The 27,727-nt window shown below is 40.8% G+C and overlaps 1 protein-coding gene across 2 annotated transcripts in view; it reads left to right on the top strand.

Moving 5' to 3' along the window:
• The window catches only part of igdcc3 (immunoglobulin superfamily, DCC subclass, member 3), a 63,650-nt gene extending 37,540 nt beyond the window's left edge, over positions 1–26,110 (top strand). For both annotated transcript variants that reach the window (XM_028564040.1, XM_028563957.1), the window contains exons 3-14: positions 680–824; positions 931–1,061; positions 1,281–1,418; positions 4,002–4,160; positions 9,404–9,569; positions 20,931–21,178; positions 22,390–22,554; positions 22,794–22,982; positions 23,920–24,024; positions 24,228–24,363; positions 24,480–24,690; positions 25,687–26,110. In XM_028564040.1, coding sequence (XP_028419841.1) covers positions 680–824; positions 931–1,061; positions 1,281–1,418; positions 4,002–4,160; positions 9,404–9,569; positions 20,931–21,178; positions 22,390–22,554; positions 22,794–22,982; positions 23,920–24,024; positions 24,228–24,363; positions 24,480–24,690; positions 25,687–25,812 — 1,919 coding nt within the window. In that variant the 3' untranslated portion in view covers positions 25,813–26,110. The remainder of the gene's footprint in view (positions 1–679; positions 825–930; positions 1,062–1,280; positions 1,419–4,001; positions 4,161–9,403; positions 9,570–20,930; positions 21,179–22,389; positions 22,555–22,793; positions 22,983–23,919; positions 24,025–24,227; positions 24,364–24,479; positions 24,691–25,686) is intronic.
• Positions 26,111–27,727: the final 1,617 nt, after the last annotated feature.

Raw genomic sequence — 27,727 nt, forward strand, 5'->3', positions numbered from 1 at the left:
GTCGCTCGCTCCACCTTTGATGCCGCTGTTGTTCTGCTGGCAGTGGAAATATGAAGTGCAGCGGGATGAGGCTCCCTGTACGGATATTGATACTGGTTTTGCTGTATGGCGATGTGTGTGTTAGCAGGCATTTTTATAAACATGCCTGGCCTAAATACTAAATGTCAACATATGGCAGGAAATCCATATGCCCCATACGTTACATATGTATGTAGCGATCACCTTCAGCAACTGATGACTCAGACACAGTTGTACATGTGTCGCGTCTTCTCCTGAGCAGAACTGGCTCCTATAACTTCCTTGTGACATTTGTAGGGAAGGTTTTCAAAAAGTTTTCTAATAAATGTAGGACTTTGAACAACATTCAGATCAAAACCTCATTACTCAGATAATCCCATTGGAAAAAAAGAAGCTATATCATTATATTTGTATGAAATATACTCTGCATCTCTTCCAGTTGCCTTCCGTTGTCAATTAACTTTCTTAAATTAGAAACAAAAAGAAAAGTCAAGGACAACATAAATGTGTCAGAGGAATTCACCATTCTCCTTTGTTGATTTGATAGATGTGTTGTTTATTTTCAAGAAAACAAAAAGTCTTCCCTGTAAGCCAGGCTTGTTGCCCTGTACCTGTGTTGTGATATCATGACCTAATACCCCCCTTCTCCCTCCCTCTATAGCCATGGCAGACTTCCATGTCCAACCAGAGTCGGTGCATGCTGAGGAGTCCGGTGTGGCTAGATTCCAGTGCCAGATCCATGGTCTGCCAGAGCCCCTCATCAGCTGGGAGAAAGACAGCCGTCCGGTGGACACCAAGGACGAGAGGTTGGACCAAGCTACATCATGGCTTGACACTTATTAGAGATGGCAGCACTTTATCGGTCATTTACCAGGTCTCATCGTATTTGTCTCCTTTTTTTCTATCTCGTAGGTACACTCTTCTGCCCACAGGTGTTCTGCAGATTACAGGAGTGCGTGGGGAAGACAGTGGGAAGTTCTGCTGTGTCGCCCATAACAGTGCAGGAGTGAAACACAGCACAGAGGCACTCCTCACTGTTTCAGGTTGTTATATTTAATTTATTTCACATCTACATACAATGAGCAGGCTATCTACCCAGCATATTCCTGAGATTTTCCAAACCTATTGTTTCTCTGCCTGATTCAAGAGATAGCAGCATATTGAGCTAATGCACTCTCGAGAAATCCAATTAAAGGGTGCCATCCATCATGCTTGTTCCCATCTTATTCTCCCTTTTCCCCTGTTTTTTCTTTTTTTCCCAGGTTCTCAGTCATCTGTTTACAAAGAGCCTATGATAGTGGTCGGTCCAGAAAACCTCACCCTCACTGTTCACCAAACTGCTATCTTGGAGTGTGTTGCTACCGGATACCCTCGGCCTATCGTATCTTGGAGCAGACTAGGTGAGAAAAATGCCTGATCAGATCAAAGAAAAGGACCCGGAAGGTGTATATATGTAGAATTTTTCATGTGTTTGTGTTTGACGAATGTGTCACTCAGCCGAAGTACAATTTCAGTCCGTGTTCTTGCATGTGAAATCTGAGTGTTTTGTGTGGGTCCTGTGTGCTGTGTGTCCTTCTGTGTTTGTATGTTCTTTGCAGCACAGCTTTGTCCTCCATTGTGTACTGTACATTTGATACAGTGGAGCATCTATTATGTATACATGAGGCAGTATGATTCAACATTAGGCCTTTAGGCTAAACATTATGTTGGACTCTGTGTTGATAAATGCGGGCGTCATCTCCTCATGGAGTTGAACCTCCTTCGAAGCATCCGAGAGCCTCTGAGTAATTGCTATGAGGTGCTGAAACAGATATGATTAGTTTCCCCCTCATGCCATCTGCATTTTTCTTGAATATCGCTCAAAGTCTGTCGTAACCAATTTCTCAATCTGGTATCCGTTTTCTTTACCTATTATCCAATTTGATTTGATGTTCCGAATTTAAATTGTTGCCCCTCCCAAGCAGTTGAGCATAATCAGATTGAGGCTATTGCCTTACACAATGTCACTAGAATTAAATGTATCTATTAGATTACGGCAGGGAGGCTGGGATAAGCTGCATAATGAATCTGATAGTTTCACATCGGTCACTCCTTAATGCCAGTTTTTTTTGCTGCTGTTCATTCAACAGCACCACAGCCTGCTAGCTTGTGCTCTTTCTTTTCTGACACTAAGTTAATTAGTGCCTGACAGAGAGAAACTGATAGAGGGGCGAGAGAGAGAGAGAGAGAGAAAAAGAAATATAGTAGAAAAAGGCAAGAAAAGAACAAGACTGCTTTTGTTAAGACAAAAGCTCACTGGACCGAGAAGTAAGTTAGTGATAATGGAAAAATGCAGAAATGGTCATAAAACACATCATAATGACAGACGCAGAGCAAAACCGCCTGACAGGCAAGTTGGTGTGATTTATTTCATCTCAATAATTTGCCATGATGAATTACAACTATAGTCCTCTTTGTAATCCATCACCACAAGATTACATCTTACATCTGATTACTTCTATGGATTTAATGGCTGGTTTAGGAATTGTTGACTTCACCAAGAAAGCTGTGAGAGAGGTTAGATCTTCAGACAAGGTCTTTTTCAATCATCTGGTTTGAAAAATCCAGAATGGACTGTGCATTTGCTGTAATGATAGCTTTTTTTCTGTGTATGACAAGTAAATTTATGATTAAAGGTAATCTCAAAAATCATATTTTTACATCAGCTTTACTGATTTTATTGCATGATTATATTTTCTTCGTCGTTAATATGTGAGATGTAATTGTCTGTTTCATGGTTAATCCCCTTAATTCTATGTTTGTTTTGTTTTATATTGCTACGTTTTGTATAATTTTGACACATGCAGTACTAGAAGTTGTTATTTACAGAAAAATGTGATTACACACTGTAATTAAAACTTGCCCTGCCTTAATTCTTTGCATTAAAGATATGAAGGCACACCTAAAAATACAGTGACTAGTGACCATAAGGTTTGTATTTCTGGCTGGAGCTCCTGCCTCTGCATGTGTCCTGCATGGCACCCATCACCCTGCTTCCCTGCCTGGCCTTTTAACACATCAAATCTAGACCATACAGGCTTACAGGCTGTAGATGGAAGTCATAGATGGGATTAAAATGCACCCTTGGCCCTATAGCTAATACCAGTGGCAGACTGGAGTCATTGTTGGGGTAGAGACTGCAGATATGGAGCACAGGAAACTATGAACTTATCATGTAAGCACAGCGAGAGCAGAGAGGAGGCGGCTATGGATTGTGTAAGGAGATAGGAGATTAGAAGTTGCAGTTAGAGTTTCTGGTCCCTCAGTGGCGGCTGGAACATCTCCTGTGTAACTGCCTAAAAGCAAATGTACTACAAGGCTTTGACAGACATGGCATGAAGAAAGAAAAAAAGTTCCTGTTTAAGTGTGAAAACTTTAATTAACTGAACATCCATTAAAGAAACTGCACTTACAATAAAAAAAAAACATTGAAAGAAAAACCTGATGATCAATAAATTCTTTAGGATGTCACTCTGACAACAAGCTTCCAGTGAAGACAACTAATTACAGCATGAACGCTCACAAAACAATCACAAACTCGGTGACCTCCCTCTCTTTATTACCCTTGTGTCTGTTGTGCTGGCTGCTTTGTCATTAGACATTACAATTCTCAGAATCATACACTTCCCTGTTAAAGTTGCATCCTTGACCTCTGACAGGGCCAGAAATAGCATTGCCTCTGTCAAATTGTGGCTGTAAACGTGCAATATACGTTTGATTAGTTTTTTTTGCTGGCAATTTAAACCCACTCTGACCTTTACTTTAGTACACACACCCCGTTCACCCCCACCGAACATGAACACATACTGTACACGTGCACATCTGGTCCTTTTGTTTCTGCCCTACATAAATTCCTTCTCAACTGCTCTCTCTCTCTCTCTCTCTCTCTCTCTCTCTCTCTCTCTCTCTCTCTCTCTCTCTCTCTCTCTCTTTTACCCGAGTAGACGGCCGTCCCATCGGTGTGGAGGGAATCCAGGTACTCGGCACAGGGAACCTAATGATCTCAGATGTGGGTGTGCAGCACTCAGGGGTCTACGTGTGTGCTGCTAACAAACCTGGGACCCGTGTTCGTAGGACTGCTCAGGGACGTCTGGTGGTCCAAGGTGAGTTCTGGATAAAAAGGAGTGTGCTATTTTCAAAAGTTTCTGTCGAAGTTGTGGAGGGAAACTGAAAGCACACAAATACAGCCGTGGTGAGGTTATTAGGTAAAGCTTGTGAATTCTGTGGGTGGACCTCCGTGAAGGCCCCATAACTACCATATGATAACTTCCCTGACTTCCCTTCACCACCACCAAGCATTACAAACGGTAATAGCACAGAATAAAGAGTCAGTGATCCCCACACAGATAAGGACAAACCGCTTATGAGTCCAACTAACCAATCACAGTGTAATGATTCAAATCCTCAACCCTAGCAGCCAGGTGAAGATGAAAATATAAATGATAAAATGTATATATTTACATAATCCCTTGTGCATTATTGGGTGCAAATATAAAGCATATAGCTGTACTCTTTTCTTTCATAAGTTGTTTTTGAGAACAAATCTGATGAAGTCATTATAAGATGTTGATGGCTTCATGGCAGCAACAAGGCCAACTGTGTGAGGTGTAATTGGATATTCATTAATTCGATATTCAGAACATTATTATATCATCAACAAATATTTGCTATTTAAAAGATATAGTGGAGTAATGGCGTCTTGAGCAGTGAATGAAGTCACACTTCCTCCGTGTGTGGTAATCAGAGCTTCTCTGTTCTTTGTTTTGATAGCCTAGCCCTAGTGCATGTGGCCACGTAAAAATGTAGGCATTTCACGTATTTGGGAACGCTCTTTTATGGTGCTTACCCACTGCTAGTACCAGCTCTACTCGGCTCGGATCAGCTCGGCTCGACTCGGCTGTGGTACCCTGTCCTCCTTTTTCCGTTGCAGATTTAGTACCGCCTCAAGCGTGAGGCGATCGTGGCTGGTCATCATTGCGACGCCGTAGGAAACTGCCGTGACCTTGTGCGTTATGTAAGATTAGATTGGGTGGGTGTTATGGGAATGGGGGAGAGATGGTATGGGCTTGGGAAAACAAATCTTTATTTTATCCTCATTTATGTTGTATAACTATTGTACAATGTTCAAATCTATTGTCCTGACTTCATATTATTATAATAATAATAAAAAAACCTTGAACAAAAAGAAGCTGGAGGCAGCAATAAAAACACAGCTGGCTAAACTATTTAAAATGTCGGGTTTGTTCAGGACACCCCATGGATGTATTATGGGACACCCCCGTCTGTCGCTAGCAATGATATGATTAGTGACGATTCTCTCGGACCAGTCAGTAGTCTGCAGGTTTTCTCATCACCTTTTGGTATTGCCTCAGCTCGCTTGGAACCTCGACGGAGGTGATACTAAAAAAAGTACCTGTCGGCAGGTACCAGGGACTTTTTTCCTAATTGAAAACCAAAATAGGCGAGTAGAGTTGAGAAGGTACCATGTAATGGAAAAACGCCATTAGAGTCACGTGGAGGCAATCCCAACCCGCTGTTTTTTTTTCTCCAGTATTTCAGTATATTTTTAAGTACAGCCCCTATAATCTAAAATGTAGGATGTTTTAATATTGGAACATATGTATAAAAATATTGTCAATAAATGCAGTAATGTGAAGACCTTTATATAAATTAAATGTATAGTTAATAGGCTATAACATGCAAAACTGGTAATTCGCCTTTAATTATGCCACTTTTTTTTATAGTTTTATTATTCTACTTTGTTCTGTTATAATATTCTCTTTGTCCATTCTTTATCACATGAGTGTTATAGCCAGTTCCATGTAAGTGTTTGGTAGGTTAGAGAAATGCATGGTTTTGACCAATAGGAAAAGGCCGGGTGTGGGTGGCCCCCGGTGCATTATTGTCACCAAGCATCCAGCATTGGCCTCACTCACATATTGATCAGATGGATGACACTTTGCTTCAGCCCATAGCAGTATTGATCCTGATCAATATTTCATTTCATCTGCCTGTCAAGTCTAAGACAAGCATCTACCCTAGCAGGAACAAAGAGGAAAAGCCATGGTTAATGTTAATTATGTGTCAAGGTTTTGTTATTGATTTGTGGAAACAAAGGTGTACCGTTAACTCCAAATTAACGTAGGTTATGCCAAATTCATAAGAAAAGAAAATGTTACTGCATGTCCTATTATTAGTAGTAGAATTAGTCTAGTATAAATAAGCCACCTGACACCTCTGTGAATATGAGTGGGTGTTAATGGCTATCAATTCAGAAAAGGAGTACAGTGGTCAGGAACTCCAACTCCAAAAAAGTACTTATGAAACCATCACACATCAAACAAATGCACTGATACAGCAAATCAATTAGGTTCATTTTGTCTCCTTTGGGGTACAAAAAGACAGACAAGAGAGACAAAGACTGGAGGAGGAGTCAAAATGTGGCAGTCCAGAGGGAAAAACAAGAGCAAGATGGATGGATGATGCTGCTAATCTAACCCACACCCTTACAGGTGCAAATCAATATCTTCCCGAGCTCCCTCTGACCTTGACCTTTTAAGACAGCCCTCAAAGAACACGTCGAGTGAGAAAGAGAGAATGAAGACGGGAAAGAGGGAGAGATAAATGAAAGGACCATCACATGATGTCAGCTGCCTTCATCCAAGTGCATAAGGGTCCCACATTGAACATTTTTGTCCATTAGGAGTAGGACAGGAACAAGAGGGAGGGCAGAACAGTGTGGGTAAAACAAGGAAAATATTAAACTGGGAAAAAATTATCAATATCAGCAAAACAAAAGAAATACATTTGAATGGCTAAAAATAGGTTTTGTTAATAAATAGTTTTCTTACAGTCTGTGTAGCCAAATGCTAATATAACTTCTTCCTCCTTGTTCTCCAAAAACTGTTGTTAGTGACTGGGTTTTCAGTCAATCCCACATACACTGTAACTGTAAAAACATAATAGTGCCCCAAATGTGTATTAATCCACAGCTGAATAGTCCCCAACAAATGCACTATTTAGTCATGTTTGAGTAACTGAGTAACAATTGCAATACCCAGCAGTTTAAGGCAATTATTTTGCCTTAAAAAAAATGAAACTATATATTTGAGACCTGTTTTACGATTTAAGTCTTCATGGATAGGTTTGAAGCTGAGAAAAATCCAAGGATTGTTACAGGTTATTTATGAATAGTCACTGTTTTAGAGCAGGCCCGGATTGGCTAATCGGGAGCAACGGGAGAATTCCCGGTGGGCCGGTCTGGTTGTTTGGTTGTGAGGGCTGGTGTTCAGGTATGGCACTGGGTTGAAATCATAGTTGAATATTATGGATGCTGTCCCTATGCTGCCTGCACTCGCAGCCCACTTTTTGTATTTACAGTATTTATTTTGTTCTTGCAGCCCACCGTTCTCTTCATTCATGCAGCCCACTCGCAGAGTGCAGCCTGGTTAATGATGACCTATTTATGTTCGGAGTCCTCCAACAGCAGCACCTTGCTAAAAATAATTAAAATAAATACATCAGCGTACACAAGTCACTGGTGCTTGTTGGAGGATGCCACCGTGAGCAAAAAAGAAGCTGTTTTAAACGGGTAGTAGAAAGCGCAAAACGGCACTGAAAAGGCATCAATTTAAAAAAGGAAAGCTCTAGAAAGTGACGCGGCCAGATTGACTTTTTCTATTTTTAGCAAAACACCAAATGAAGACGTTGAGACGGGTAAGCTAAGTTAGTTAGGAGAAGTGACTGCAAACCAGTGTCTATGTTCATGAATCAAACTTGTTCTTGTAGCTCCGCAGCAGCAGCTATAGTCCAGTTTGCTGCTAACAGTGACAATGAAGAGCCAGTAACGTTACCAAGCAGCAGCTATATGAGCCCAGAACTCCAGTTTGGGCAGGTAGGGTTGCTCATTGACTGAATATTATAAGAATTAATAAGAGTTTGGTGTTGACCTGCTCTATATGAAAAATGCCCTGGGATAATTAATGATGCCAGATGATTCGGCACTACCATAATGACACTGACTTGACTTGATCAGAAAGCTTTGTAAAAAGGAGAGATTTGTGCTGAGAATTATGACAATTTATAAAATGTGATTTAGTGTCAGAAGCAGAGCCAGTAGTGTGCATTAGGGATAGCTGCTGTCAGTGTGGATGGCACATCTACTGTAAGCTGTTGTATCACAGTGTGTGATCAAGCAAACATGATCAGATTAGCTACAATATAATCACTTTTTATGCCCAAATATTACTTGTGACCCATTATGAAAGTTGTATGAAATATTCAAAGGAAAAAATGATTAAAATTGAAGGAAAAGGAAAATGAGTCCCAATCTGGCCCTGTTTTAGAGTCACCCGACTGATCCAGGTTTCTCTCTCCGTTGAAAGTCACTCAAAAGAATTACATGTTGTATTTCCAGCCAACATCTGTGTACAATTTGACTTCAGTTGCTCAGTCCCACCAGGTAATGATGAGTTAAATGATGGTCACAGAAGGAAGGAAGGAAAGCGGAGCTTTTTTTTTACAACAGGCAATGTGATACGCCTAGTGTTCCAGCTCTCTACCCTCTAGTGATGATTCTGAGATGTTATAATCACCATAAAAAAGTAATTCAGGTTATCTACTTCTCTGTCTGTCGGCTCAAGAAAAAAAACACCAAGCTAGAAATTAAACTCCAGCGGATGTAACTTTAATTACTCTATGATTTAAAGAAAGTACCTTCTCTGCATATGAATGAGTTATTACCACTAATTGACCATAGCTGGAAGCCTGTAGTATGAGATTAAACGGGATATGATGAAACCATAAACTGCATCACTTTAATTTCATGTAAATGTGTTGCTGCTTTAAAGCACATTAGTCCTAAAGTAGTGCTGTTGCTGATTGTCTTGCTCTCTCCTTTCAACTTTTCTGCTCCTCTGCCTCTCTGTCTTTTATTTTCCTGCACACACATTGATCTGGTGTCTCTTAAAATCCTTCTAATGACCCTGAATTATGGATTTTCAACAATATTTATACCATACACCTATATTGCAGTACACTGCTTCTTTATAATAAATAACAGACTGCATACCCTGTTGCATTTCCTATTTTTCCTTTCTCATTTTCGCTCTGTCTTGCCTTTCTGTCTTTTTGTCTATCTCAATCTTTATTTTTGCTCTTTTTTCCTCCTCATCTCTTGTTTTCTGACACTTTTCTTTGTTATATCTTTGTAATTTAAAATCTTGCACCTCTGGATCCTGCTCACATCTTCCAGTTTGTTTCTCTGGTACTGATTCATCTGCCACTGCCCTTTTGGTTGTGGGAAAGAGGCCATCCTATCTGACTCTCTGTCTCCCTCCTCTTTCAGCTCCAGCAAAGTTTGTTCAAGCTCCGCAGTCCATCGCTCGGCCTGTCGGCACCACCGCCATCTTCACCTGCCAGGCACAGGGCGAGCCTGAGCCCCAGCTCACCTGGCTGAAGAATGGGCAGATTCTGGAGCCCGGGGGACACGTCAAACTCAGGAACAACAACAGGTGTAAAAAAACTCTTCTTTCTACTCTTATGTAAATTTATTCATATATACAGGAATACCAACAGATATATGTATTAATATATACAGGAATACCAACAGATTTTTCATGGTGTGGAGAAAATAACAGTGAAACAATAGCCCTGCAGTCTACAGTATATAGTCTATAAAACTGCCATTAATAAAATGGATAATAAATGATTTACTTATACTTAATAGATCATTTATAAGCCATCAATAAGAGTAACTTTTGGGCTGCCAGGCTGTGAATAATTGTTGTGGCTGGTGTTTATCCTCCAGCAAGATACTCATCTTTTTAGCTCTTAAATTAATCAGTCCCTCTCAAGACCCTCTAATGGCCTACTTAATCTGGATCAAAATCCATTTTCTTAAAATCGTATTGATGATGAAGAAATTTATTTCAGACATATCAAAAATAAACCAAACAAAACATTAAAACTAGAAAGTGTGAAACCCACAAGTATTTATTAATGGATTACCAACATTTATAATTGCATTATTACCAATTACAAAGGATAAACACAACTTGGCAGCTCAAAGTTGCTATTATTAATTAGAAAGGAGTTTATTGCCACAGTAGTTACCCTACGTGGAATTTGTCTTGGTGAATGGCTTTAACTGATCTATAAAGCATTTGTAAACCTTTGATAAAGAAGTTATAGCCTTAAAGCCCCTTTAGAAAGCGTAACGTAGCATCAGAAAGTGATTTTATTGTTAATTATCCGAAAATAACCTAAAAGAACATTATGCAGGCCATCACACAATGCAAACTCAACTGCCATTAACACAGATTCTCCTCTCCAACCATGACAGCGCTCACTGTATCCTCACAAAGTTAGACCCAGCTCACAGAATTAATATGGATAGTATGGTTAGTATTAATCAGTGGTCACTACTACCTTGATCTGACCATCGGCATCATCAAATGTTCAATTTCCTCTGCGTTTCTGTTGCTTCTAAAGTGGAGGCTGCTGAACTCACACCTGCCAAGACATGAGCCTCAATTTATTTGTGCCTTTGTATGTAAGCCGCGTATTGACTGTATGTTGGAAGCTTTCCCATGGCAGTCCTCAGGAATGTCATGAGGAGGAGAACACAGCAACCATCTCTGCTAGTTGCCATTCTCAGCACCTCACACTGTAAAGGCTGCATGTTGCAGTGACTGTTTTCTGTTTTGCAGACGGTACTGAATGTGCTATCTTAACGTTGATATAGAGGAGTAATTACACGAATGGACCAGCTTTTTTTGCTCTTGGAGAAACTGCATTTGAGTCTTGCAAGATGATGGCTGATAAAGTGTCATGATCAACAGTTTTCCTTCACATGGTTTCAAGGCATTACTTGAAAGGATCAAACATACTGTGTGTGTCCAGCCTGTTGCTAATACTGCTGGGTGTGTGACAGTAAACTGCTACTACTCTGGCTATCCAGAATATGTGCTTTTGAGTAAATAATGTTATGCATTACTGCACGTGGAAAGTTAAAGTTTTCCAGTTGACCCTGGCAGCCAACCATCCAATTATGTTGTTATAATTCATATATGAACTGAATTTATTGAATTTGCACACACAAAAAAATCAATACTTGCGCTCTGCAGCAGTGAGTGAAGGGAGCAGACACCTCCATCGCTCACACACACTGCTCCACTCCCACCTGCCTCCACCAGTCTACATTAGTCAAGAGAGATGGAGCAAGGGACTAACATAAGAGGAAAGAGGGAAGGGAAGAAATAAATGAGAGGCCGGACATGGGAAAAAAAAGGAGAAAAATGAACAGGTGGCCAAAAGAGAAATGATGATTCGGCAGGAAGAGCAAATGGGAGAGAGAGAGAGAAAGATAGAGCGGGTAGTCAGAGCATCACAGCGTTTTCCACTATTTCCTCCATTAGTGTATGCTGTAGACCTGCTATAATGTTGATCCCATTCATCACTAAGCCTGCTCTGTGATTGGTTAAGGAGACAGGCCTCACCTTGTGTTCTACCATTGGCTAATTAGCTCATAAACTCAGCTAGTTGACCAGGAAATACAGTCAGCCATTTAGAGAATAGAGCAGCTTGGTGTGCATCTTTTTGCATTGCATAGCTGATGAGGAGAACGAACACATAACAGTCTGATTCATTCTCAGTTTCTAATGTAATATTTTCTCTGGATTCACTAATTGATGCTCTTATGTGTCACAGAAGGAGAACCGTGTGGGTTGTCCGGCAGACATATCACAGGACTTGGACACCAGAGGCTAGGATTGGTGTCCTGCGTCCTTTGTGTTGTTCAGTTGAGACTAAAACCATTCGTTAAGGTTAGGAAAAAAATGTTGTTCGGTTATTGAATAAGTCAGTTTAAAGAACAAGATGCTGATGTTATCAATATTTAACCAAACCCACAATCTTTCACTAAGTGGAACATAGTACTTTCAGTTGCCTAAACGTAACCTTAAAAACATTAATTCAAACCAATGAAATACTTAATGAGGAACAGTTTTCAGATTTCTTCAATATAAACAATTGCATTTCCTACAAAATACAATTTCTTTGCTTCTAATTAGATTAGTGGTAATAGAAGAAGAAGACATACTTTATTGACCCCTGAGGGGAAATAAAACAAATTAATTCTGTTGTTATTTTTACACAATACACACACAATGGAGAGATGTCAAAGCCAGGAGGATGCCTATAGACAGAAGCATAGACAGAAGAGTTGGGGTTTTTGTGCCTAGCTCAACAGCTACTCCACATTGACACTTTTGTCTGATTGTCCATTACATAACCCACATCTTACATATTATGTACATACTGTACATTGTAGGAGATGGCGGTGAAACCACCCAACCCCTATGATTAGACACCAACTATAGCCACCCTGTAAGGTTTAGTTTTATATGGAATTTTAAAGAAGACCTGAAGCCAAAAAAAACAATGCGGTGTGTTTTCTAGTGTGGTGTGGCATAGGGAAAAATTGACCTCCTGAACCAAGATAAAACAAAAGTAATGGAATGCAAATGATATTCCACAGCTCCGAGCAGCACACAGATTCTGTTCTTATATATATATATATATATATATATATATACTCTGTCGGATTCGGGGAGCTTCTAAATAAAGTAAGTGCAGCATACCTAGCAGATATATTTTAATTAGTGTTTGTGGTGGGCATGACTGTGTGTGTGTGTTTGTGTAAAATTATACACACTGAGGTTTCTATCCTCAGCCATCTCTCAAGATGCTGACCTTCAAAAGCAAATCGGACAAGGGAAGGAAGGGGAATTGATTGTACATTTCATTCACACACATGCATGCACACACATTAATCAAAAAAGCAAGTGAGCCCCATATGTGCACACAAATAGCACTGCTGTGCATGCCATCATTCATTTTGTGCCCTCGCATAATCAAACGTGAAAATTCACAAACGTGCTGCGCTTTACCCCTCGTCCGCACGCACACTTTACACGCAAAACACACACGAAGAAGACACAGCTAGGTGAAAAAGCCTGAGAAGAGCTGATTAGCTGTTTCTGCAAACAGACCCTGATGCTTAGATTGAAGCTGTGTCTCAACAGACCTTCATACACACACGCTCAGACACAAACACACACATTATTGCTACCCCATTCATTATTGGCCCTTGCTGACCAGGCTCCTGTAAAACACGCTATTGTGGCTATGTGAAGCCTCTGTGAGAGCTGTTGCTAATTATGGACTTGCCTCACTCTTAAGTCTCTAAAGCTGACACGTGTAATGATCCAACACGTACAAGCTGTGATTTGACATCAGCTAGTGTAATAATCGTTAGGGTTGAAATCCAACCGGTGTTGTTTAAAAAGTGATACTGTAACTGATGATGGTGGAAATAAATGATATCTTGGGTTGAAGGAACATTTGAGAAAAAGATCCTATGAATATTTTTCTAATGTACTTGAGAGTAGTTTAAGTTATATAGAAAAAAAACATGCTTCAAGTGCGTGGGAGCGCCTTGAGGTGTTTTATAATTAATGGCCAACATCTGAGGGAACAGGCTACCACACAAACCTGGACATTTTGTTGCAGAATCCTTTCAAAGGGTTTTCTTTTCTTTCCTTTTTTCTTCTCTTTCTTTTACCCAGACCTACCTTTCTTGTTTGCGGCCCCTCTCTGTGCCCCACATCCCCCTTCCTGCCCCCATTACATAGCGCTGGAGCCTGGGCATCGGCCTTGAACTCTGACCCTGCCTGTAATCAGTCAAATCCCTGGGCCCTTCCCTCCTCTCAGGCCACAGACAGCCCATCGCTCCTCCCCTCCTCCTTCCCCACCTCTTCCTCCTGTTCTCTCTTTGTCCCCATTCCCCCCAACCCCTTTCTCTCTTGCTGGATCCAGAATAGCCATGCTGGCTTTTGATGGGGTACTGCTCAGAGACAACGGAGAGTAAACACAGCCAAACAACAGGCCCCAGCCCCTACTGTCAGCCACTCTCCTGACCCACGGCCTTATCCGTCAGTCCGTGAAATGACCTTCAACTGATGAGTAAATGATGGTGTCAACCTTTCAGCTTGGCTTTGGAGCTCATGTAAGACAAGCAAACAGCCCAAAGTCTGGCCATATACCTCCCAAATCTCTTCTTCTCTTCTCTCTCACTCAGACTTTCCATCCTACTTTATTTCCTCACACATTGTATCGATCGTTGGTGGCCTTGCACTCCTGTTGCATATTAATGTAGATCAATGAATTCTAAAACTTGAGTCCAAACTATCTCATTGAAAAAATCTTGAAAAGAAAAAGATTAAACGAGAGGTCCACTGAACTTTGTGTCATTTTGTAATCTTCTTTACTGAGAATGTTTAAATGAGAAGAGGTTTAAATTATTGTTATGAAACAATCCAATCACGATTGTTTTGTGGTTCGTATCCTATCAAATTCTGGCTCGACCTCTGTTAGTTTACTCTGAAAGCAGTTACGAGATCTCGGAGAACAAAGTGACACGAAGCAGGGTTTAGTTCACAATGTTCTAAAGGTTTAATGAGAAACAAAGGAATATATACATTTTCTAACGGATGTGAGAGTAGATAGATAAGAAAGAGCCTCCAAAAGAAAGGAGGTTGGTTCAAGGTAGGTCCCCGCAGATAAATCTTCAGGAAGAAAAAAACCGTGTTACAATTTTTGATACCAATTTAACAGATTAAAGAGGTTTTGTTCATAGTTTTCACAAAATGTTATGTAACATATTCACAACAATGTAAAGACTCCTCTAGAAATTAAACAGTTGTCCAGTAAAATAACTTTATAAATACAGTAATCTAATTTGCAGAGTTCTTAATTTATTTCAATAAATAAATTTAGTATTACTTGATAAACCAAATGATTTTCCTGAATGCATATGTTTGTTTCTCTTGGTCTTTGACTAATTCACACAATTGTGATTCAACCTAGAACAAATTACTCTAAACATCCGACATCCATCAGGTCTTTTCTGAGAAATGTCCTGGTACAGAAAGAAATTTACATTTTCAGCTTCAGCAGCAGAGTAACACCTACTTCAACAGAGACACTAAACTAAACAAAATTTTGGCAAAACCACTTAAATTGATGCAATCATTATATGCTGTTAACTAAAAGAATATGTATACAAGCTAATTTAGAAGAATTACATTTTTTTATTATACCCCTGAATTACTTTCTCTCTTAACTCTTTTCAAATATTCTGATACTCTGAAATGTTTGAACCACTAAAGCTTTCATCCTGGAAGTTGGAAAGGAAGTTTTGATAGCAGGTGTGGAATTTCATAAGCTACACGTCAGCAGGATCAGTCTGTGCCGTGTATGTGGCTAGACATGTATATGTGTGTGCGTTAATGCGTGTGTATGTGAGCACACATGCGGTTGGATGCTATACCTTCTGAAACAAGCAACGTCTTGTGAAATTTCCCTGCATTCCCCTCACACACTCAGGAAGCCCATCCAGGCCCGGTGGCATCAGGGTAGTGCGTCCCTGGGGGCCTCTTTGCTGCATCTGTGGCGTCTGGTCAGGGCTGCCTGTCTGCAAACACTCCATCCATCGCTGATATGAAAGGCTGTCAGAAATGTGATGGTTGAGTAGCGAGCTGAGGGCTGGCGAGTGCTGCCACCTCCAGGGTCAGAGGTGAGATTGGCTCCGAAAGGGTGAAATACAGAGGGCCTCTTTGACCTGATAATTATCCAGATTGAATCCACCTGGCAGACCGGAGCGAATATACTCTTCCTTCTCGCAGACTATGCTGACCCAGATTAGAGACGTACAGTAATTGTATCGAAGCACCTACATTTTTAAAAGGAAATGGAACGATACAAATCCATCTTCACAAACCACACTGAGGCTGGTATGACTTGCCGAAAGCTGAAATGCCACTTTCCTCAAGTCCTATTTCACAGGTCCAGAAGGTGACCAGTGACAGACCACGAAAACCACACACGGCTGACATGTTGCTCTTTAAATAAATGGCATGCTTTTCCTCACGGGATCGTCCTGGCAATTCTTAATTATTTTTGATTTAATACACGGAGGATCCAACCTGTCCGTCAAAGAAAGATGACAATCAATCTGAGTAGTTCTGACAAGCTGCAAGTGACAGATAAGGCGGAATGCTGCAGGATACCTTGAAATTCCTGTGGCATTCAATTCTACTGTTTGTACTTATAGCACAGCATGATGACCACAAGCCAGAGGTTTTCTTCCCCTTATTTGAAAAACTAGTACATTGCCCGTTGATTGATTGGCCTGTGGTTGCTTGTAGTTTTCTCCAGGGCCATTGTACTGCAAAATAACTTACAGAAGGACCCCAAAGCACTTACTGTAATATGCAACCACACTGTATGGCCTAACACACCATTCACAATTAAAATGTGGAGTAATCACAGACATTTGCCTCATGGACTCATGCCGATGCGCCATGCGCCACCCATTCAGCCCGTTATGAGAGCCAATCAGCAAATATCTGCGTTAATTACCCACCAGAACCAGACTGAATACAGAGACGAAGTCAGCCGGCAATGTGAGTGTGTGTGTGTGGGTCTCGTCTCGTCGTTATTATCGTTTTTTTTTTTTTAATTAACAAATTTGTATCTTTGGCTAAACAGAATTTAGTGGCTTTATTTCAGCTACTTTAACAAACACGTCAGTGTTAACACAGACACAGTCCGACAGAATGGCAGGGCGAAAACGACATTGTAGTTTAAAATGATTCTACTAATGCATGTAACATTGGCTTCCTGTAATATATCCCCACTTCATGTTCAAATAGGCGTATTGTTTATGTGTTTGAACAGAGGTATTAATGTGATAAGTTATTAGTGGTGAAAGTTAGTCCGTGGTTTAGTTTTGTCCTCCACCATGCGCCAAACCACACCTAGAGCGTCTCGCAGAGCGTGCTAGAAGCGGAGCGTCTTGCCTGCCCGACCGACATAAAGGCTCTCTTCACGTACTTGAAAGAACAATCACGTGTTTATTAGCTAGTATGTAAGTTCAAAGTGTGCGGTCTGGGTTTCCTCTGCCAGGTTATTTTGAACGTCAAAGACTTCATTTCCGGCATTCTGATACACTTTTATGCACCAATTTATGGTGGGAATACCTTTATTTATCCTATGAAAAGGAAAACACAGATGACATTCAAAATATATAATGGAATATAAAGCAGTAAGGTGGCTTTCACATCAGGGACCTAAGCCTGGATCACAAAAGTTGACCCCAAAGCAACGAGGACAAAATAAAATAGGCTACTTATATTTGTCTTAAATGTGTGGTGAAGGGAGGATACTGGCGGAGCATTTGGGCCCGGTCACTACGTACACACTACGCACTGCACTCAGCGGGTCGATGGTAGCAGCAAAAATGTCAGAGCCAGAATCCAGAAAGCTGCAATCAATGAGCCCGCTACGGATGTAGCAATCCCGCCCCCGCTGCTATACAGAGCCTCGTACAACAGCGTGCTGTGTGTGACGCATGCGGGATCAGTTCGAAAGACACACACACACACACACAGAGGGTCCTCGATTCATAGTTAGATGCTTCTAATCTCTTGAAATGCCATGGCCGAGTTGTTTAGAGAAAATGTAACAAGCTACAACTCAAGTGCTTCCATAATCCCAAGGTATTCATTATTTGCGTGTTCTCGCACATATTATACCTTTAAATACAGCAGAAATGCAAGAAGGAATGTTTTGCACCACAGGGTATCATTTCCATAGAGTTAAATGTTTTATTTTTCCTTTGCTTGAGGACAAATGAGAGGAGTGGATGATGTGTTCTCATCTAATAACTACTACTCAACATGCGCGCGCACACACACACACACACACACACACACACACACTGCTTATATTTTTGCTATAACAGAAGACAGGCCAGGTGGGAGGAAAGAATAAGAGAAAGCTGAGATACAGTAGACAGACAAAGAGCAGAGTGGTGGAGGTACAAGTGAGAAGCGAAGGTTAGAAGAAAGAGAATATACAGTGAAGCCATTGAGTGTGGGAGGTTGTGTGTCTATGTCTATAATGTAGGTATGAGTGATGAGGTGAGTAACTTATGTGGGGATGGATAGATGAAAGGATTCACTGATCCAGGCAAATTACATTTTTGAAATACTGAAATAGATTTATCTACTCCAAAGGGAGTTCCACTAGAAAACAAATCAGTTTGAAAGTACACGGTCCGCATAAGTGAGGATCTTCTGTATTATACACATACTGCTGCTGTCTATAGTATGGCTCTTTATTTAACTCACCTAAACACACAGCTGAACACAGTACCTTGTGCTTTTGATATGCTGTCACATTCATCTTCTTTGCTGTATGCAGTCCTTATCTGAGGTGTGAAGTAACCGTGTATTTAATTAGATCATTTATTTTTGGGGGACTAGTCACAAGTTGCTTTGCCATGGATAAACCTAAACAATAAAATGTGATGCTCTACTATCAGTAGAGAGTAAAGTAACTTTGATCAAGGAGGAACATTTTTGGTGTTTGTCAGCAGAATATTCCAACAGATTTTGACTTATTTTTAATGAGAATAGTGTCGCTGTGTCATCATTTATAAAGCACATAAAGGGCCCTATTTTAACAATCTGAAACGCAAGTATCAAACGTGAAACGCAAGTAGCTTTGTGGGCGGATCTCGGCCGCTGTTGCTATTATACCGGCGGGATAATGAGTCTTGCGCCCGACGCAAATCTAAAATGGGTTGGTCTGAAGTAGCTAGGTGTAGTTTGGGCGTAATGTGCAATAAACCAATCAGAGCGTCATCTCACGTTCCCTTTAAGAGCAGGCGCGCTTGTTCCATGGCGGAATGCTATTATAACGGCGATTTGCCTGGCGCACGCCAGCGGGAACTGTCCGAGATGTGGCAAAGTAATAAATGTCCGTCTTGACCGAGTGGCGATGTTGCTGCTCCTCTCGGGCGCATCTCCTCAAGTCTGGAGAGGATTGCTGCAGCCATGGAGCATGGGCCTCCAAATGCACCACTTGCTCCCGTTGTGCCGCTTCCTCCTCCCCCCACTCCATCTCCGTCCACCCGCTCCACCAGGAGCGGAATTGTTTTCTGAAACTGCAAAATAGCATCAGGGAACGTTTGCGCCGGAACACGCCTCCTCTTTTCGCTGAATCGCCCCCGGGAGTGCAAATATATTCCCTAATTTACCGACGTGCGTCTGTGGAGGGAAAAGTCCGCTGTGCGTCGGGTGCAAAATAGGAATGATACATGCGTCGGTGTACAAAAGCAATTGCGCTGAGTGCAAGATAGGGCCCAAAAGCTCATTACTCCTGAGACGAGGTATATACTCTAGTTTTATTTCTCCTGAATTTAGTCTATTGGTATAGGCTAGTTCTGCCTACAGATTTTCACTCTTTTGCATATTTCTATTTTGTATATTTTTCAACACATTATAACCCAAAATAGCATTTGTAGCAATAGAAGCAAAATAGCAAAACATATTTGGATAAGTCCGAACACATATCATCACATATCATAATTTTTTTTCTATTATTGGTTTCCAAATTCTTTTGAGCCTGGTCTATTAAAGGACAAATCCAGCGCAAAATGAACCTAGGGGTTAATAACACGTGTCAGAGTCCGACCGTTCTCTGGGATACGGTTTTCATGCTAATCGAATGTGACCAGATTTAGTTCAAACCGCTAATTAGCTTATAACGCTAGTCGTCGGGGCACGGCTAAAGTAAAAAGAAATCACTATTTCTACACCACTAACAAGGCTCAAAATAGCACCACACTTCCGCGGTAGCATAATGAGGGTCCCTATATGTAAACCGAAGCATTGAGAACTTTGTAAGCGTACAGACAGTTTATTAAAAAGATAGTTTAGAAAGACAGTACTGTTCATGTATACAAGCGGGCGCCATCTTGGGAAAACAGTCACGACCAGTCGAACGACGAACGTCGTGCAACGTGAGCTTAACTGTCACTTGAAATCTCCCATGGTCCGTAGTTTACCAATGGGTCAATAGGAATTACGTTTGTAAAATGTAATTACATGGAAATGCATGAATTATATCTGCTAATTAAAATATATGCACATTCGTTGTTCGACTGGTTGGACTGTTTTCCCAACCATGTATACGTAAATGGTATTGTCTTTATAAATTAAAATCTTTTTAATAAACTGTTCACTTACAAAGTTCTCAATGCTTTGGCTTATATGTAGGGACCCTCGTTATGCTAACGTGGAAGTGTGGTCCTTGTTAGTGGTGTAGAAATAGCGATTTATTTTTACTTTACCTGTGCCCCGACGACTAGCGTTATAAGGTAATTAGAGGTTTGCGATAAAACTGGTCACATTGTGTTATTAACCCCTAGGTTCATTTTGCGCCATATTTGTCCATTAAACATAAACTACTATAACTCTTGAACACACATATCAACCGTGAGTGATTCCACAAAGTTAGATGGAATTTCCGCCATTGGTGCCGCTACAGCAAGTGGTGAATTCAAATTTAAATTTGAATCTATCTCTGGTATTGTACAGCTTTGTGTTCCTAATTGGTTCACAAAAATGTAAAATAGGCAGGTCAATGTGTGAAACCATTATTATTATTTAACTGTGCAACAATAATGTAACACTGTGACATTCTGAGTACTTTTTACCATTACTTTCTTACATTTAACCATAAATACTTTTACTGAAGTGAAAATTGTAGTGACGATTTCTTTGATTACCAACTATTCAACAGTGGAATTGAACTTTTGGATTTGGACTTTAGATTTCTCACATACAGTCGTACACAATCAACTCTTTTGTTTCATATTGCTGTTAGAGAAACTAAACTTCCCCATTTTCATTCCCACTTTCGTTCCTTTCTGTTCCACCTCTTCTCTCCTGCTCCTCTCACAGCACACTGACGATATATGGTATCAGCGAGGATGACGAGGCTATCTACCAGTGTATTGCTGAGAACAGCGCCGGCTCCACACAGGCCAGTGCCCGCCTCACAGTTCTCTGGGCTGATGGACTGCCCGGTGTGCCCACCCACGTGCAGGCCAAAGCCCTCTCACCTACCAACATCCAGGTGTCCTGGAGGGAGCCTGATCAGAACACTGAGGACATCATCGGTTATGTGCTCCACATCCGCAAGACTTCAGGTGGGACTGCACTGAAGATCTAAATATTTATTTGCAATAGATGACAAAAAATAAGTTACCATTAAATGTGACATTGTAAATAAGCTGTTATACTGTACTGAAGTGATGAAGATAGACAGCCCTGACATTGACAGCTAGGGGCCTGTTTCACAGAAACTGTTTACACGCAGATCACAAATGGTGCCAGCATCCCTTTTCACAAATTATTGTCACTCTCCTCTCGCATGCTTGGTGTGGTGTTTCTTTGGATTAATTAAATGTGTCAAAATGAACATGTAAGGAAATTATCTCATTTTGCAAGTCGCAGTTTTCATTTTGAAAATTTGGTGAAACCGGCTCCAGACAGATACAATCCAACAACCCTGTCAGCAGTCTCAATTGCAGAATGATAAATGCATTGTTTGTAGTGTTTCCCATCACATTTAAACAACTTTCATTTGGCAGATGCTTTTGTCCAAAGTGCAAATAAATAGTAACAAGCAAAAGGGAAATGCATCCCTCCCAGCAAGCAACTAAAAGTGTGTTCACTGCTACAGTACAAGTCCCTACACTCCACTATACAGATGGATATAATCGTTATTACTAAATAACTATATTTCAGATTTTTTGCCTTAGGATCCATATGTGCGGACTATCAGTATGATGCTACCCGTATGTGTTCATAAATGCACATTTACATCCTTGTATGCTTTGCGGAGTGTTTGTCATAATGGCTTTGGGCAAGGGTTTGTGGTTGTGTGTGTGTGTGTGTGTGTTGTGTGTGTAGTTTTATAAGATGGATAATTAAGGGCCCCGGGGGCCAACCAATAGGTTTTGCTGTAATTACCCTTCCAAGATGGTATGGCCCAATGGGTTGAGGGCTAGAGGTAGATAGTGGTTATGGTTGGTTGTCTCTGGATTGAGAGCAATAAAATGCTTTAATACATCCTTTGTAACTCCCCCTTTTACTCCCTCCATTTTCTCACTCCACCCCTGCCATTCAGCCAACCATCACCATCAGGCTCCCAGGGCCAAACTAGATTAGCTATTACCTAACAGAACTGCTCTGATAAATCCAGTGAAATTGGCAGTAACCGTCAAATGAACCAAAAAACGATTGTATTTATTGTTTCCTCTCTTGATCCCATTTCCCATTATTTTAATAACTGCTTCTGCTTTTCTTTCTGCTTTTCTTTTTGTCTTCTATTCTTCCTCCATCTTCCCTCGTTCAGACACAGCGGAGATGGAGTATGAGGAAGCCGTCAGTAAGGTGACGCTGCAGCAGATCATCAGGGACCTGGAGCCCTCCACCAGTTACACCTTCTACGTCAAGGCCTACACATCCCATGGGGCCAGCAAACCATCTGACAGTGTCACTGAGAGCACTCATGGGGAGGGTGAGCTGGGAGCAGAACACACACACACACACTCACGCACACACACAGCATATCTTTCACTAATAATAAACATGCATCAAGGTTTGCAAAAGGGCTTTGTAGTGCTTACTGGGACTAAAAACTGATGATGCATTTAAAATGTTACTGCATATGAGGTGTCACACTACCAAAAAAAGCTCTAAGTGCTGCTTTTATCATATTGGTGTACAACATTGTTGACAGTCTGTATTGTGTTGCAGTGCCAGCGCCTCCTTCCCTCTACACCAAGGTGGTGAACAACAGTGTTATACAAGCAATGTGGGAACCTTCCTCCAAGATGGGCCAACATCAAGGCTTCAGACTGTATTACAGAAGAGCCCACACACTGCTCTTCACTGGTCCCATCACCTTCCCTCACAACGTCACCCATTACAACATCACTCAGCTGGGTGAGACGCATAGTTTGTTAGTACTACAACGTATCGTGTCATAGGAAACATCATTTGTTTTTTAACCGACCGGCTGTTTCTATAATCTTATCTGTCATTGTAATCTTCAAAGAAACCACATTTGATGTGATCTGGGCCCGTCAACAATCATCTCACAATCATGGAACTGAATTGAAGATTAAACTAGGACTAAAAACACACTCCTGCCTCAAGATGGACTTAAGAGTTATTTATTAAAGGTTCCATGGCATGAAAATTCACTTTATGAGGTTTTTTAACATTAATATGAGATCCCCCAGCCTGCCTATGGTCCCCCAGTGGCTAGAAATGGCGATAGGTGTAAACCGAGCCTTGGGTATCCTGCTCTGCCTTTGAGAAAATGAAAGCTCAGATGGGCCGATCTAGAATCTTCCCTTTATGTCATCATAAAGGGAAAGGTTACCTACCCTTTCTCTGCTTTGCCGGCCGCCCAAAGCTGCCCAGAGAATTTGGCCCGCCCATGAGGAAATAGAGCTACAACCGTGGCCGCAAGCTGGTCAAGGCCACACCCCCACCATCCACCTTGCCCCATCTCTCTCCTCCTCTATAGCATTTAAAGCTACAGACACAGAAATGGCACGTCATAAGGAAAGCTCATTGTGGGACTGGCTCATAGTGTCTGTAATTCTGCACCAAGGCTGAATTTCGGGAAAGAGACTTCAGATACAGTATTAGGGGACCACTAAGGCCTATATGAAAGCATCCAAAGAGCACCTTGTCATGTCACAGCTTCCTGCTGTTAATTATAACAAGGAAAATGACTACTCTCCTAAATATCGGCAGATATAGGACTTTCCTATGTTAAGAAAGTTGATAACATTTATTTTTTCCCCAGGGTTGAAAGATGATCAAATATTGCATATCTGAACATCTCCTTCTATCTTCTATTTTTGTCCAGATCCTGCACTTGTCTATGAGATAAGACTGCTTGCATACAACCAACACGGAGATGGCAACGCCACCATACGATATGTTTCGCTTCGGGAGACGGTGGAGAAATCTGGTGATTGCCTCACACAACCGAACAGAGCCACACATAGCTATACACTGTCCCAAGTCACCACCAGTGCATCCAAGTGAAATGTATCTTTTGTCTTGAGCAAAGTTAAGCTGACCATCACACACACATGTACACCTCCCTGACGTAGCCTTGTTAATACAAACTTTGGCGGTGGTTTGACTGTGAGGTGTTCTGTATCTCCTCAGTGTTGGACGCCCCATGCAACTGTGTGAAAGACGAACAGAGCAAAACATCTACGACAGGCATCATAATCGGCATTCACATCGGAGTCACATGCATCATCTTCTGTGTGCTCTTCCTCGTCTTCAGCTACCGCGGCAGGTCAGTGCGAAACACCCAACGGCAACAAAAATATTTGTTGTTGAAGGTTAATGTCGGTCTATCATGTGTGTGCAGCTGACAAGTGTTTCATGTGTGTGTGTTCATGTAATTGCCAGGTTAATGATGTGTAAGACGGTTCAGGCCACCCCCCAGGCAGGGCACAGCACAGGGCTGGAATCATCTTCCTCTTCCCAGGGGGCCTCTGGGCTGAATGGGGCTGCCAGAAGAGAGATGGAGGGCAATGGAAGCTTAGCGGGGAAGAAAGTGGCCGACAGCAACGAGCTCGAGAGACTTTTCACTGAACCAACCCCACACGATACGTGCATGGTGAGTCTTTCTGTGTTAAATGTGACATGCTTTTACACTTAGTTAAAGATGTGTTAAAGGAAAAATATGGTTTATTACAACTTATTTTCTTATCTCCAGCCATCAGTTATGTTGATGGAGGGAAAATTACAACCCAAATTTACTGTTGTAAACGTCCACCACAGCTTACAGCCCAATTTCCTGGTTTAAGTTTGACCTATCATACTTGCCGTAGTTGTAACTGTGAGGTTATTATTGACAACCTCACAGGTGCGCTTACTTTAGTTTTACCTCCGAATAAAGTGGCAGCTAGTCCGGCATTTAAAAAATGTATGATCGTCTAATCACTTGTCCTGTTGGACTTATTCTTAGCAATGTTCTGATATCTCAGAGGTTACCTTGGTGAGTGCATTATGTGTTATCATGACAAAAAATTTGATGCCTGGAGCTGCAAAAATAAAACCCAAGCTGTAATAAAGTGTAGTATATCTTTAAATCTGTTGTAATGTAATTCACACTCATACCTAATGTGTTTCCAAAGCATAGTTAATGGCTCCATAGCCTTATTTTCTCCCTCAGAAAAATACAATTCAACAGTGTGAATGAGAAGCTGAAAACTGTTTATTTTGCACCAGTGCAAATAACAGGCTTTAAATCTTTAAATTTCTAACAACATTACAATAAAAAAGGATGAAAGGTTTTCTACATACCCGTAAAGGTGTATGCTGAAGCTGCAACTTTTTATGCTTACCTTATAGTGTGGCTAAAAAATAGATTGAGTTAAAGCAGTACGGGAATTCAGGGAATAAACAAAAGCCCCAACTGCTGAAATAATTCTTTACATAAAAAATACCGGGGCATCCTGGTGGCTGGGAAACCTGCCATATAGCTGCAGATTTCTGGCCATTTGTTGTATGTTATATGTTTCCTGTCTATATGTCTTCTATCTGTCAATATAGGCCAAAATGTCCAATGAATGAATTAAACCTATATACTTAATTATGGATGTGTTTTCAGTCTGACTGCTATGTGCTGAACGACACCCAGCTGTCTACGATACCGCTGGATGAGTTTGCAGTAGAGCGAGAGACGCAGTTCCAGGAGCCTCCTGCAGCAGGAGCGGCTCGGCAGGACCAAGTCTAATCATGTATGAAGGCCAGTTCACACAACACTGTCCACAGTGTCCACTCAGACTCTTCTCTCACTCAGGTTGACAAGTATTTCCTTTCAAAGTAGGTTTTCTTTTGTGCAAAGATTTTTTTATTGGTAAGTTAAGAAGTTCTCGTGGATCTAGGACTGTATATCGGAGTGTTTTTTGGCGAGAGCTCTCTTCTGATGGACGGCTGTGTCTCGCCAGGCAGGCCAGTTAAATGTTCTTTATTTTTTACAATTTGGTCTATTTCTGGTGTTGGGCAGTCCACAGAATAGAGACCCCAGAATGTCCTTGTTATACAATGATGGTTTTATTTTTAAGTTTATAAATATATATATATATATATATATATATATATATATATATATACATAAATATCTTTATCACTTATATGTCAAAGTGGTTATAAGTTATTGGTCTTTTTTCTAATATTCTGTGGATGTCAAAGACTCCTGCCGCCTGCTTTCACCTACCAATGATTCCACCTTCTCGCTCAAAGAAGACCTCAGCCTTCGTCCAGGGATTTGATCTATACTGTCTCAGGACTTTGTTTAAGTGATATCAACTTTTTCTTATGAGTTCTTGGCCTTCATACAGACACTAGACTTGGCTGTGTGAACCTTACGATTCAACAAAAACCTACCTCAGCCGGAATGAATGTGTTGCGGGAAGCTTTTAGGAACTTTACCTTCCCCTGTGTTCACAATTACTTTACATGCGGAGGAACTGATTGGTTTGAAAATTTCAAAATCAGGTGCCGCACTACCTCAGATGTCAAGAATCATCTCTCTTCTCCTGCTTGTTGAAGAAGAACGGGGGGAAAAAACGAGTATCCAACATGAAGCACTTCCAAATGTTGAAGTTAATGTTCTACCTCAAGATAACAATGTTAACGTTGTTGCTGTTGTTGTTGTTGTTGTTGTTGTTGTTTGTCTGTTTATTGCATAATGAAAATCCCTCTTTTCACCCCTCTGAAATCCTGGCTTCCCTCTGTCGATGAATATGGTGTTTGTAGATACATTGTCAGTACCTCATGCAAGTTGACAGACTGATAAAACTGTTGTATGGATTACAGAATGATAGGACAATGTATGAATTATGCTTTTTCATTGTAATTTTTTTTTATTTTATTCGAAAGATCATAATTCTTTTTTTCCTTCAGTTGAATGAAAAGACCGTTAGAGATACACTGTATTGCTAAACATATTTTCAGGACTATTACTTGCTCAATGATACGTGATACATAATGGTCAATTAGAAGAGAGGCAAAATATTACATTATACAAACATCATGTATGTGTCTAAATTTAGCGCTATAATTGAATTTAATGTTTTATTGATTTCATGTTTTTATATGTATATGATGTTTGTGAAACAAGAAGAAAATTAGGCACAAATCTTATCAAAAACATTATTCCACTGTTGTTGGTGTAATGACTTAAAGGGAATAGTTTCACATTTTGGCTTTCTTGCTGACAGATGATACCACTTGTGTCTCTGTGTTAACAATGAAAGCTTTGGCTGGTAGGCAATTAGCCTAGCAATTAGCCTATTAGTGAGCTTTAGAGGTGCTAGCGTTCAGATTTGTTTAAACTTTGGCTGGCTGTTTCCCCCTGCTTCAAGTATTTATGCTATGCTAAGTTAATTGCCTCTAGCTCTAGATTTATACTTAGTTTGACACTTTGGAAAATACACACATTTTCTTTCTGGTGGATGGCTCGATGGAAAGATTGATATCACTCTCATGTCTGTACGGTCAGGGTGCGATTTGTGGAAAAAAAGCAAAGGGGGGGATGTTTTTTGATCATGCACAAAAACAAAAAACATGCAATAATTAAATCCCCTTTCAATACCATAGATATAGTGCCACTCGACCAGCCATTCCAAAACACTTATTTATGCATT

The sequence above is a fragment of the Perca flavescens genome, chromosome 1 (assembly GCF_004354835.1).
Source record: "Perca flavescens isolate YP-PL-M2 chromosome 1, PFLA_1.0, whole genome shotgun sequence".
NCBI classification, from domain to species: Eukaryota; Metazoa; Chordata; class Actinopteri; order Perciformes; family Percidae; genus Perca; species Perca flavescens.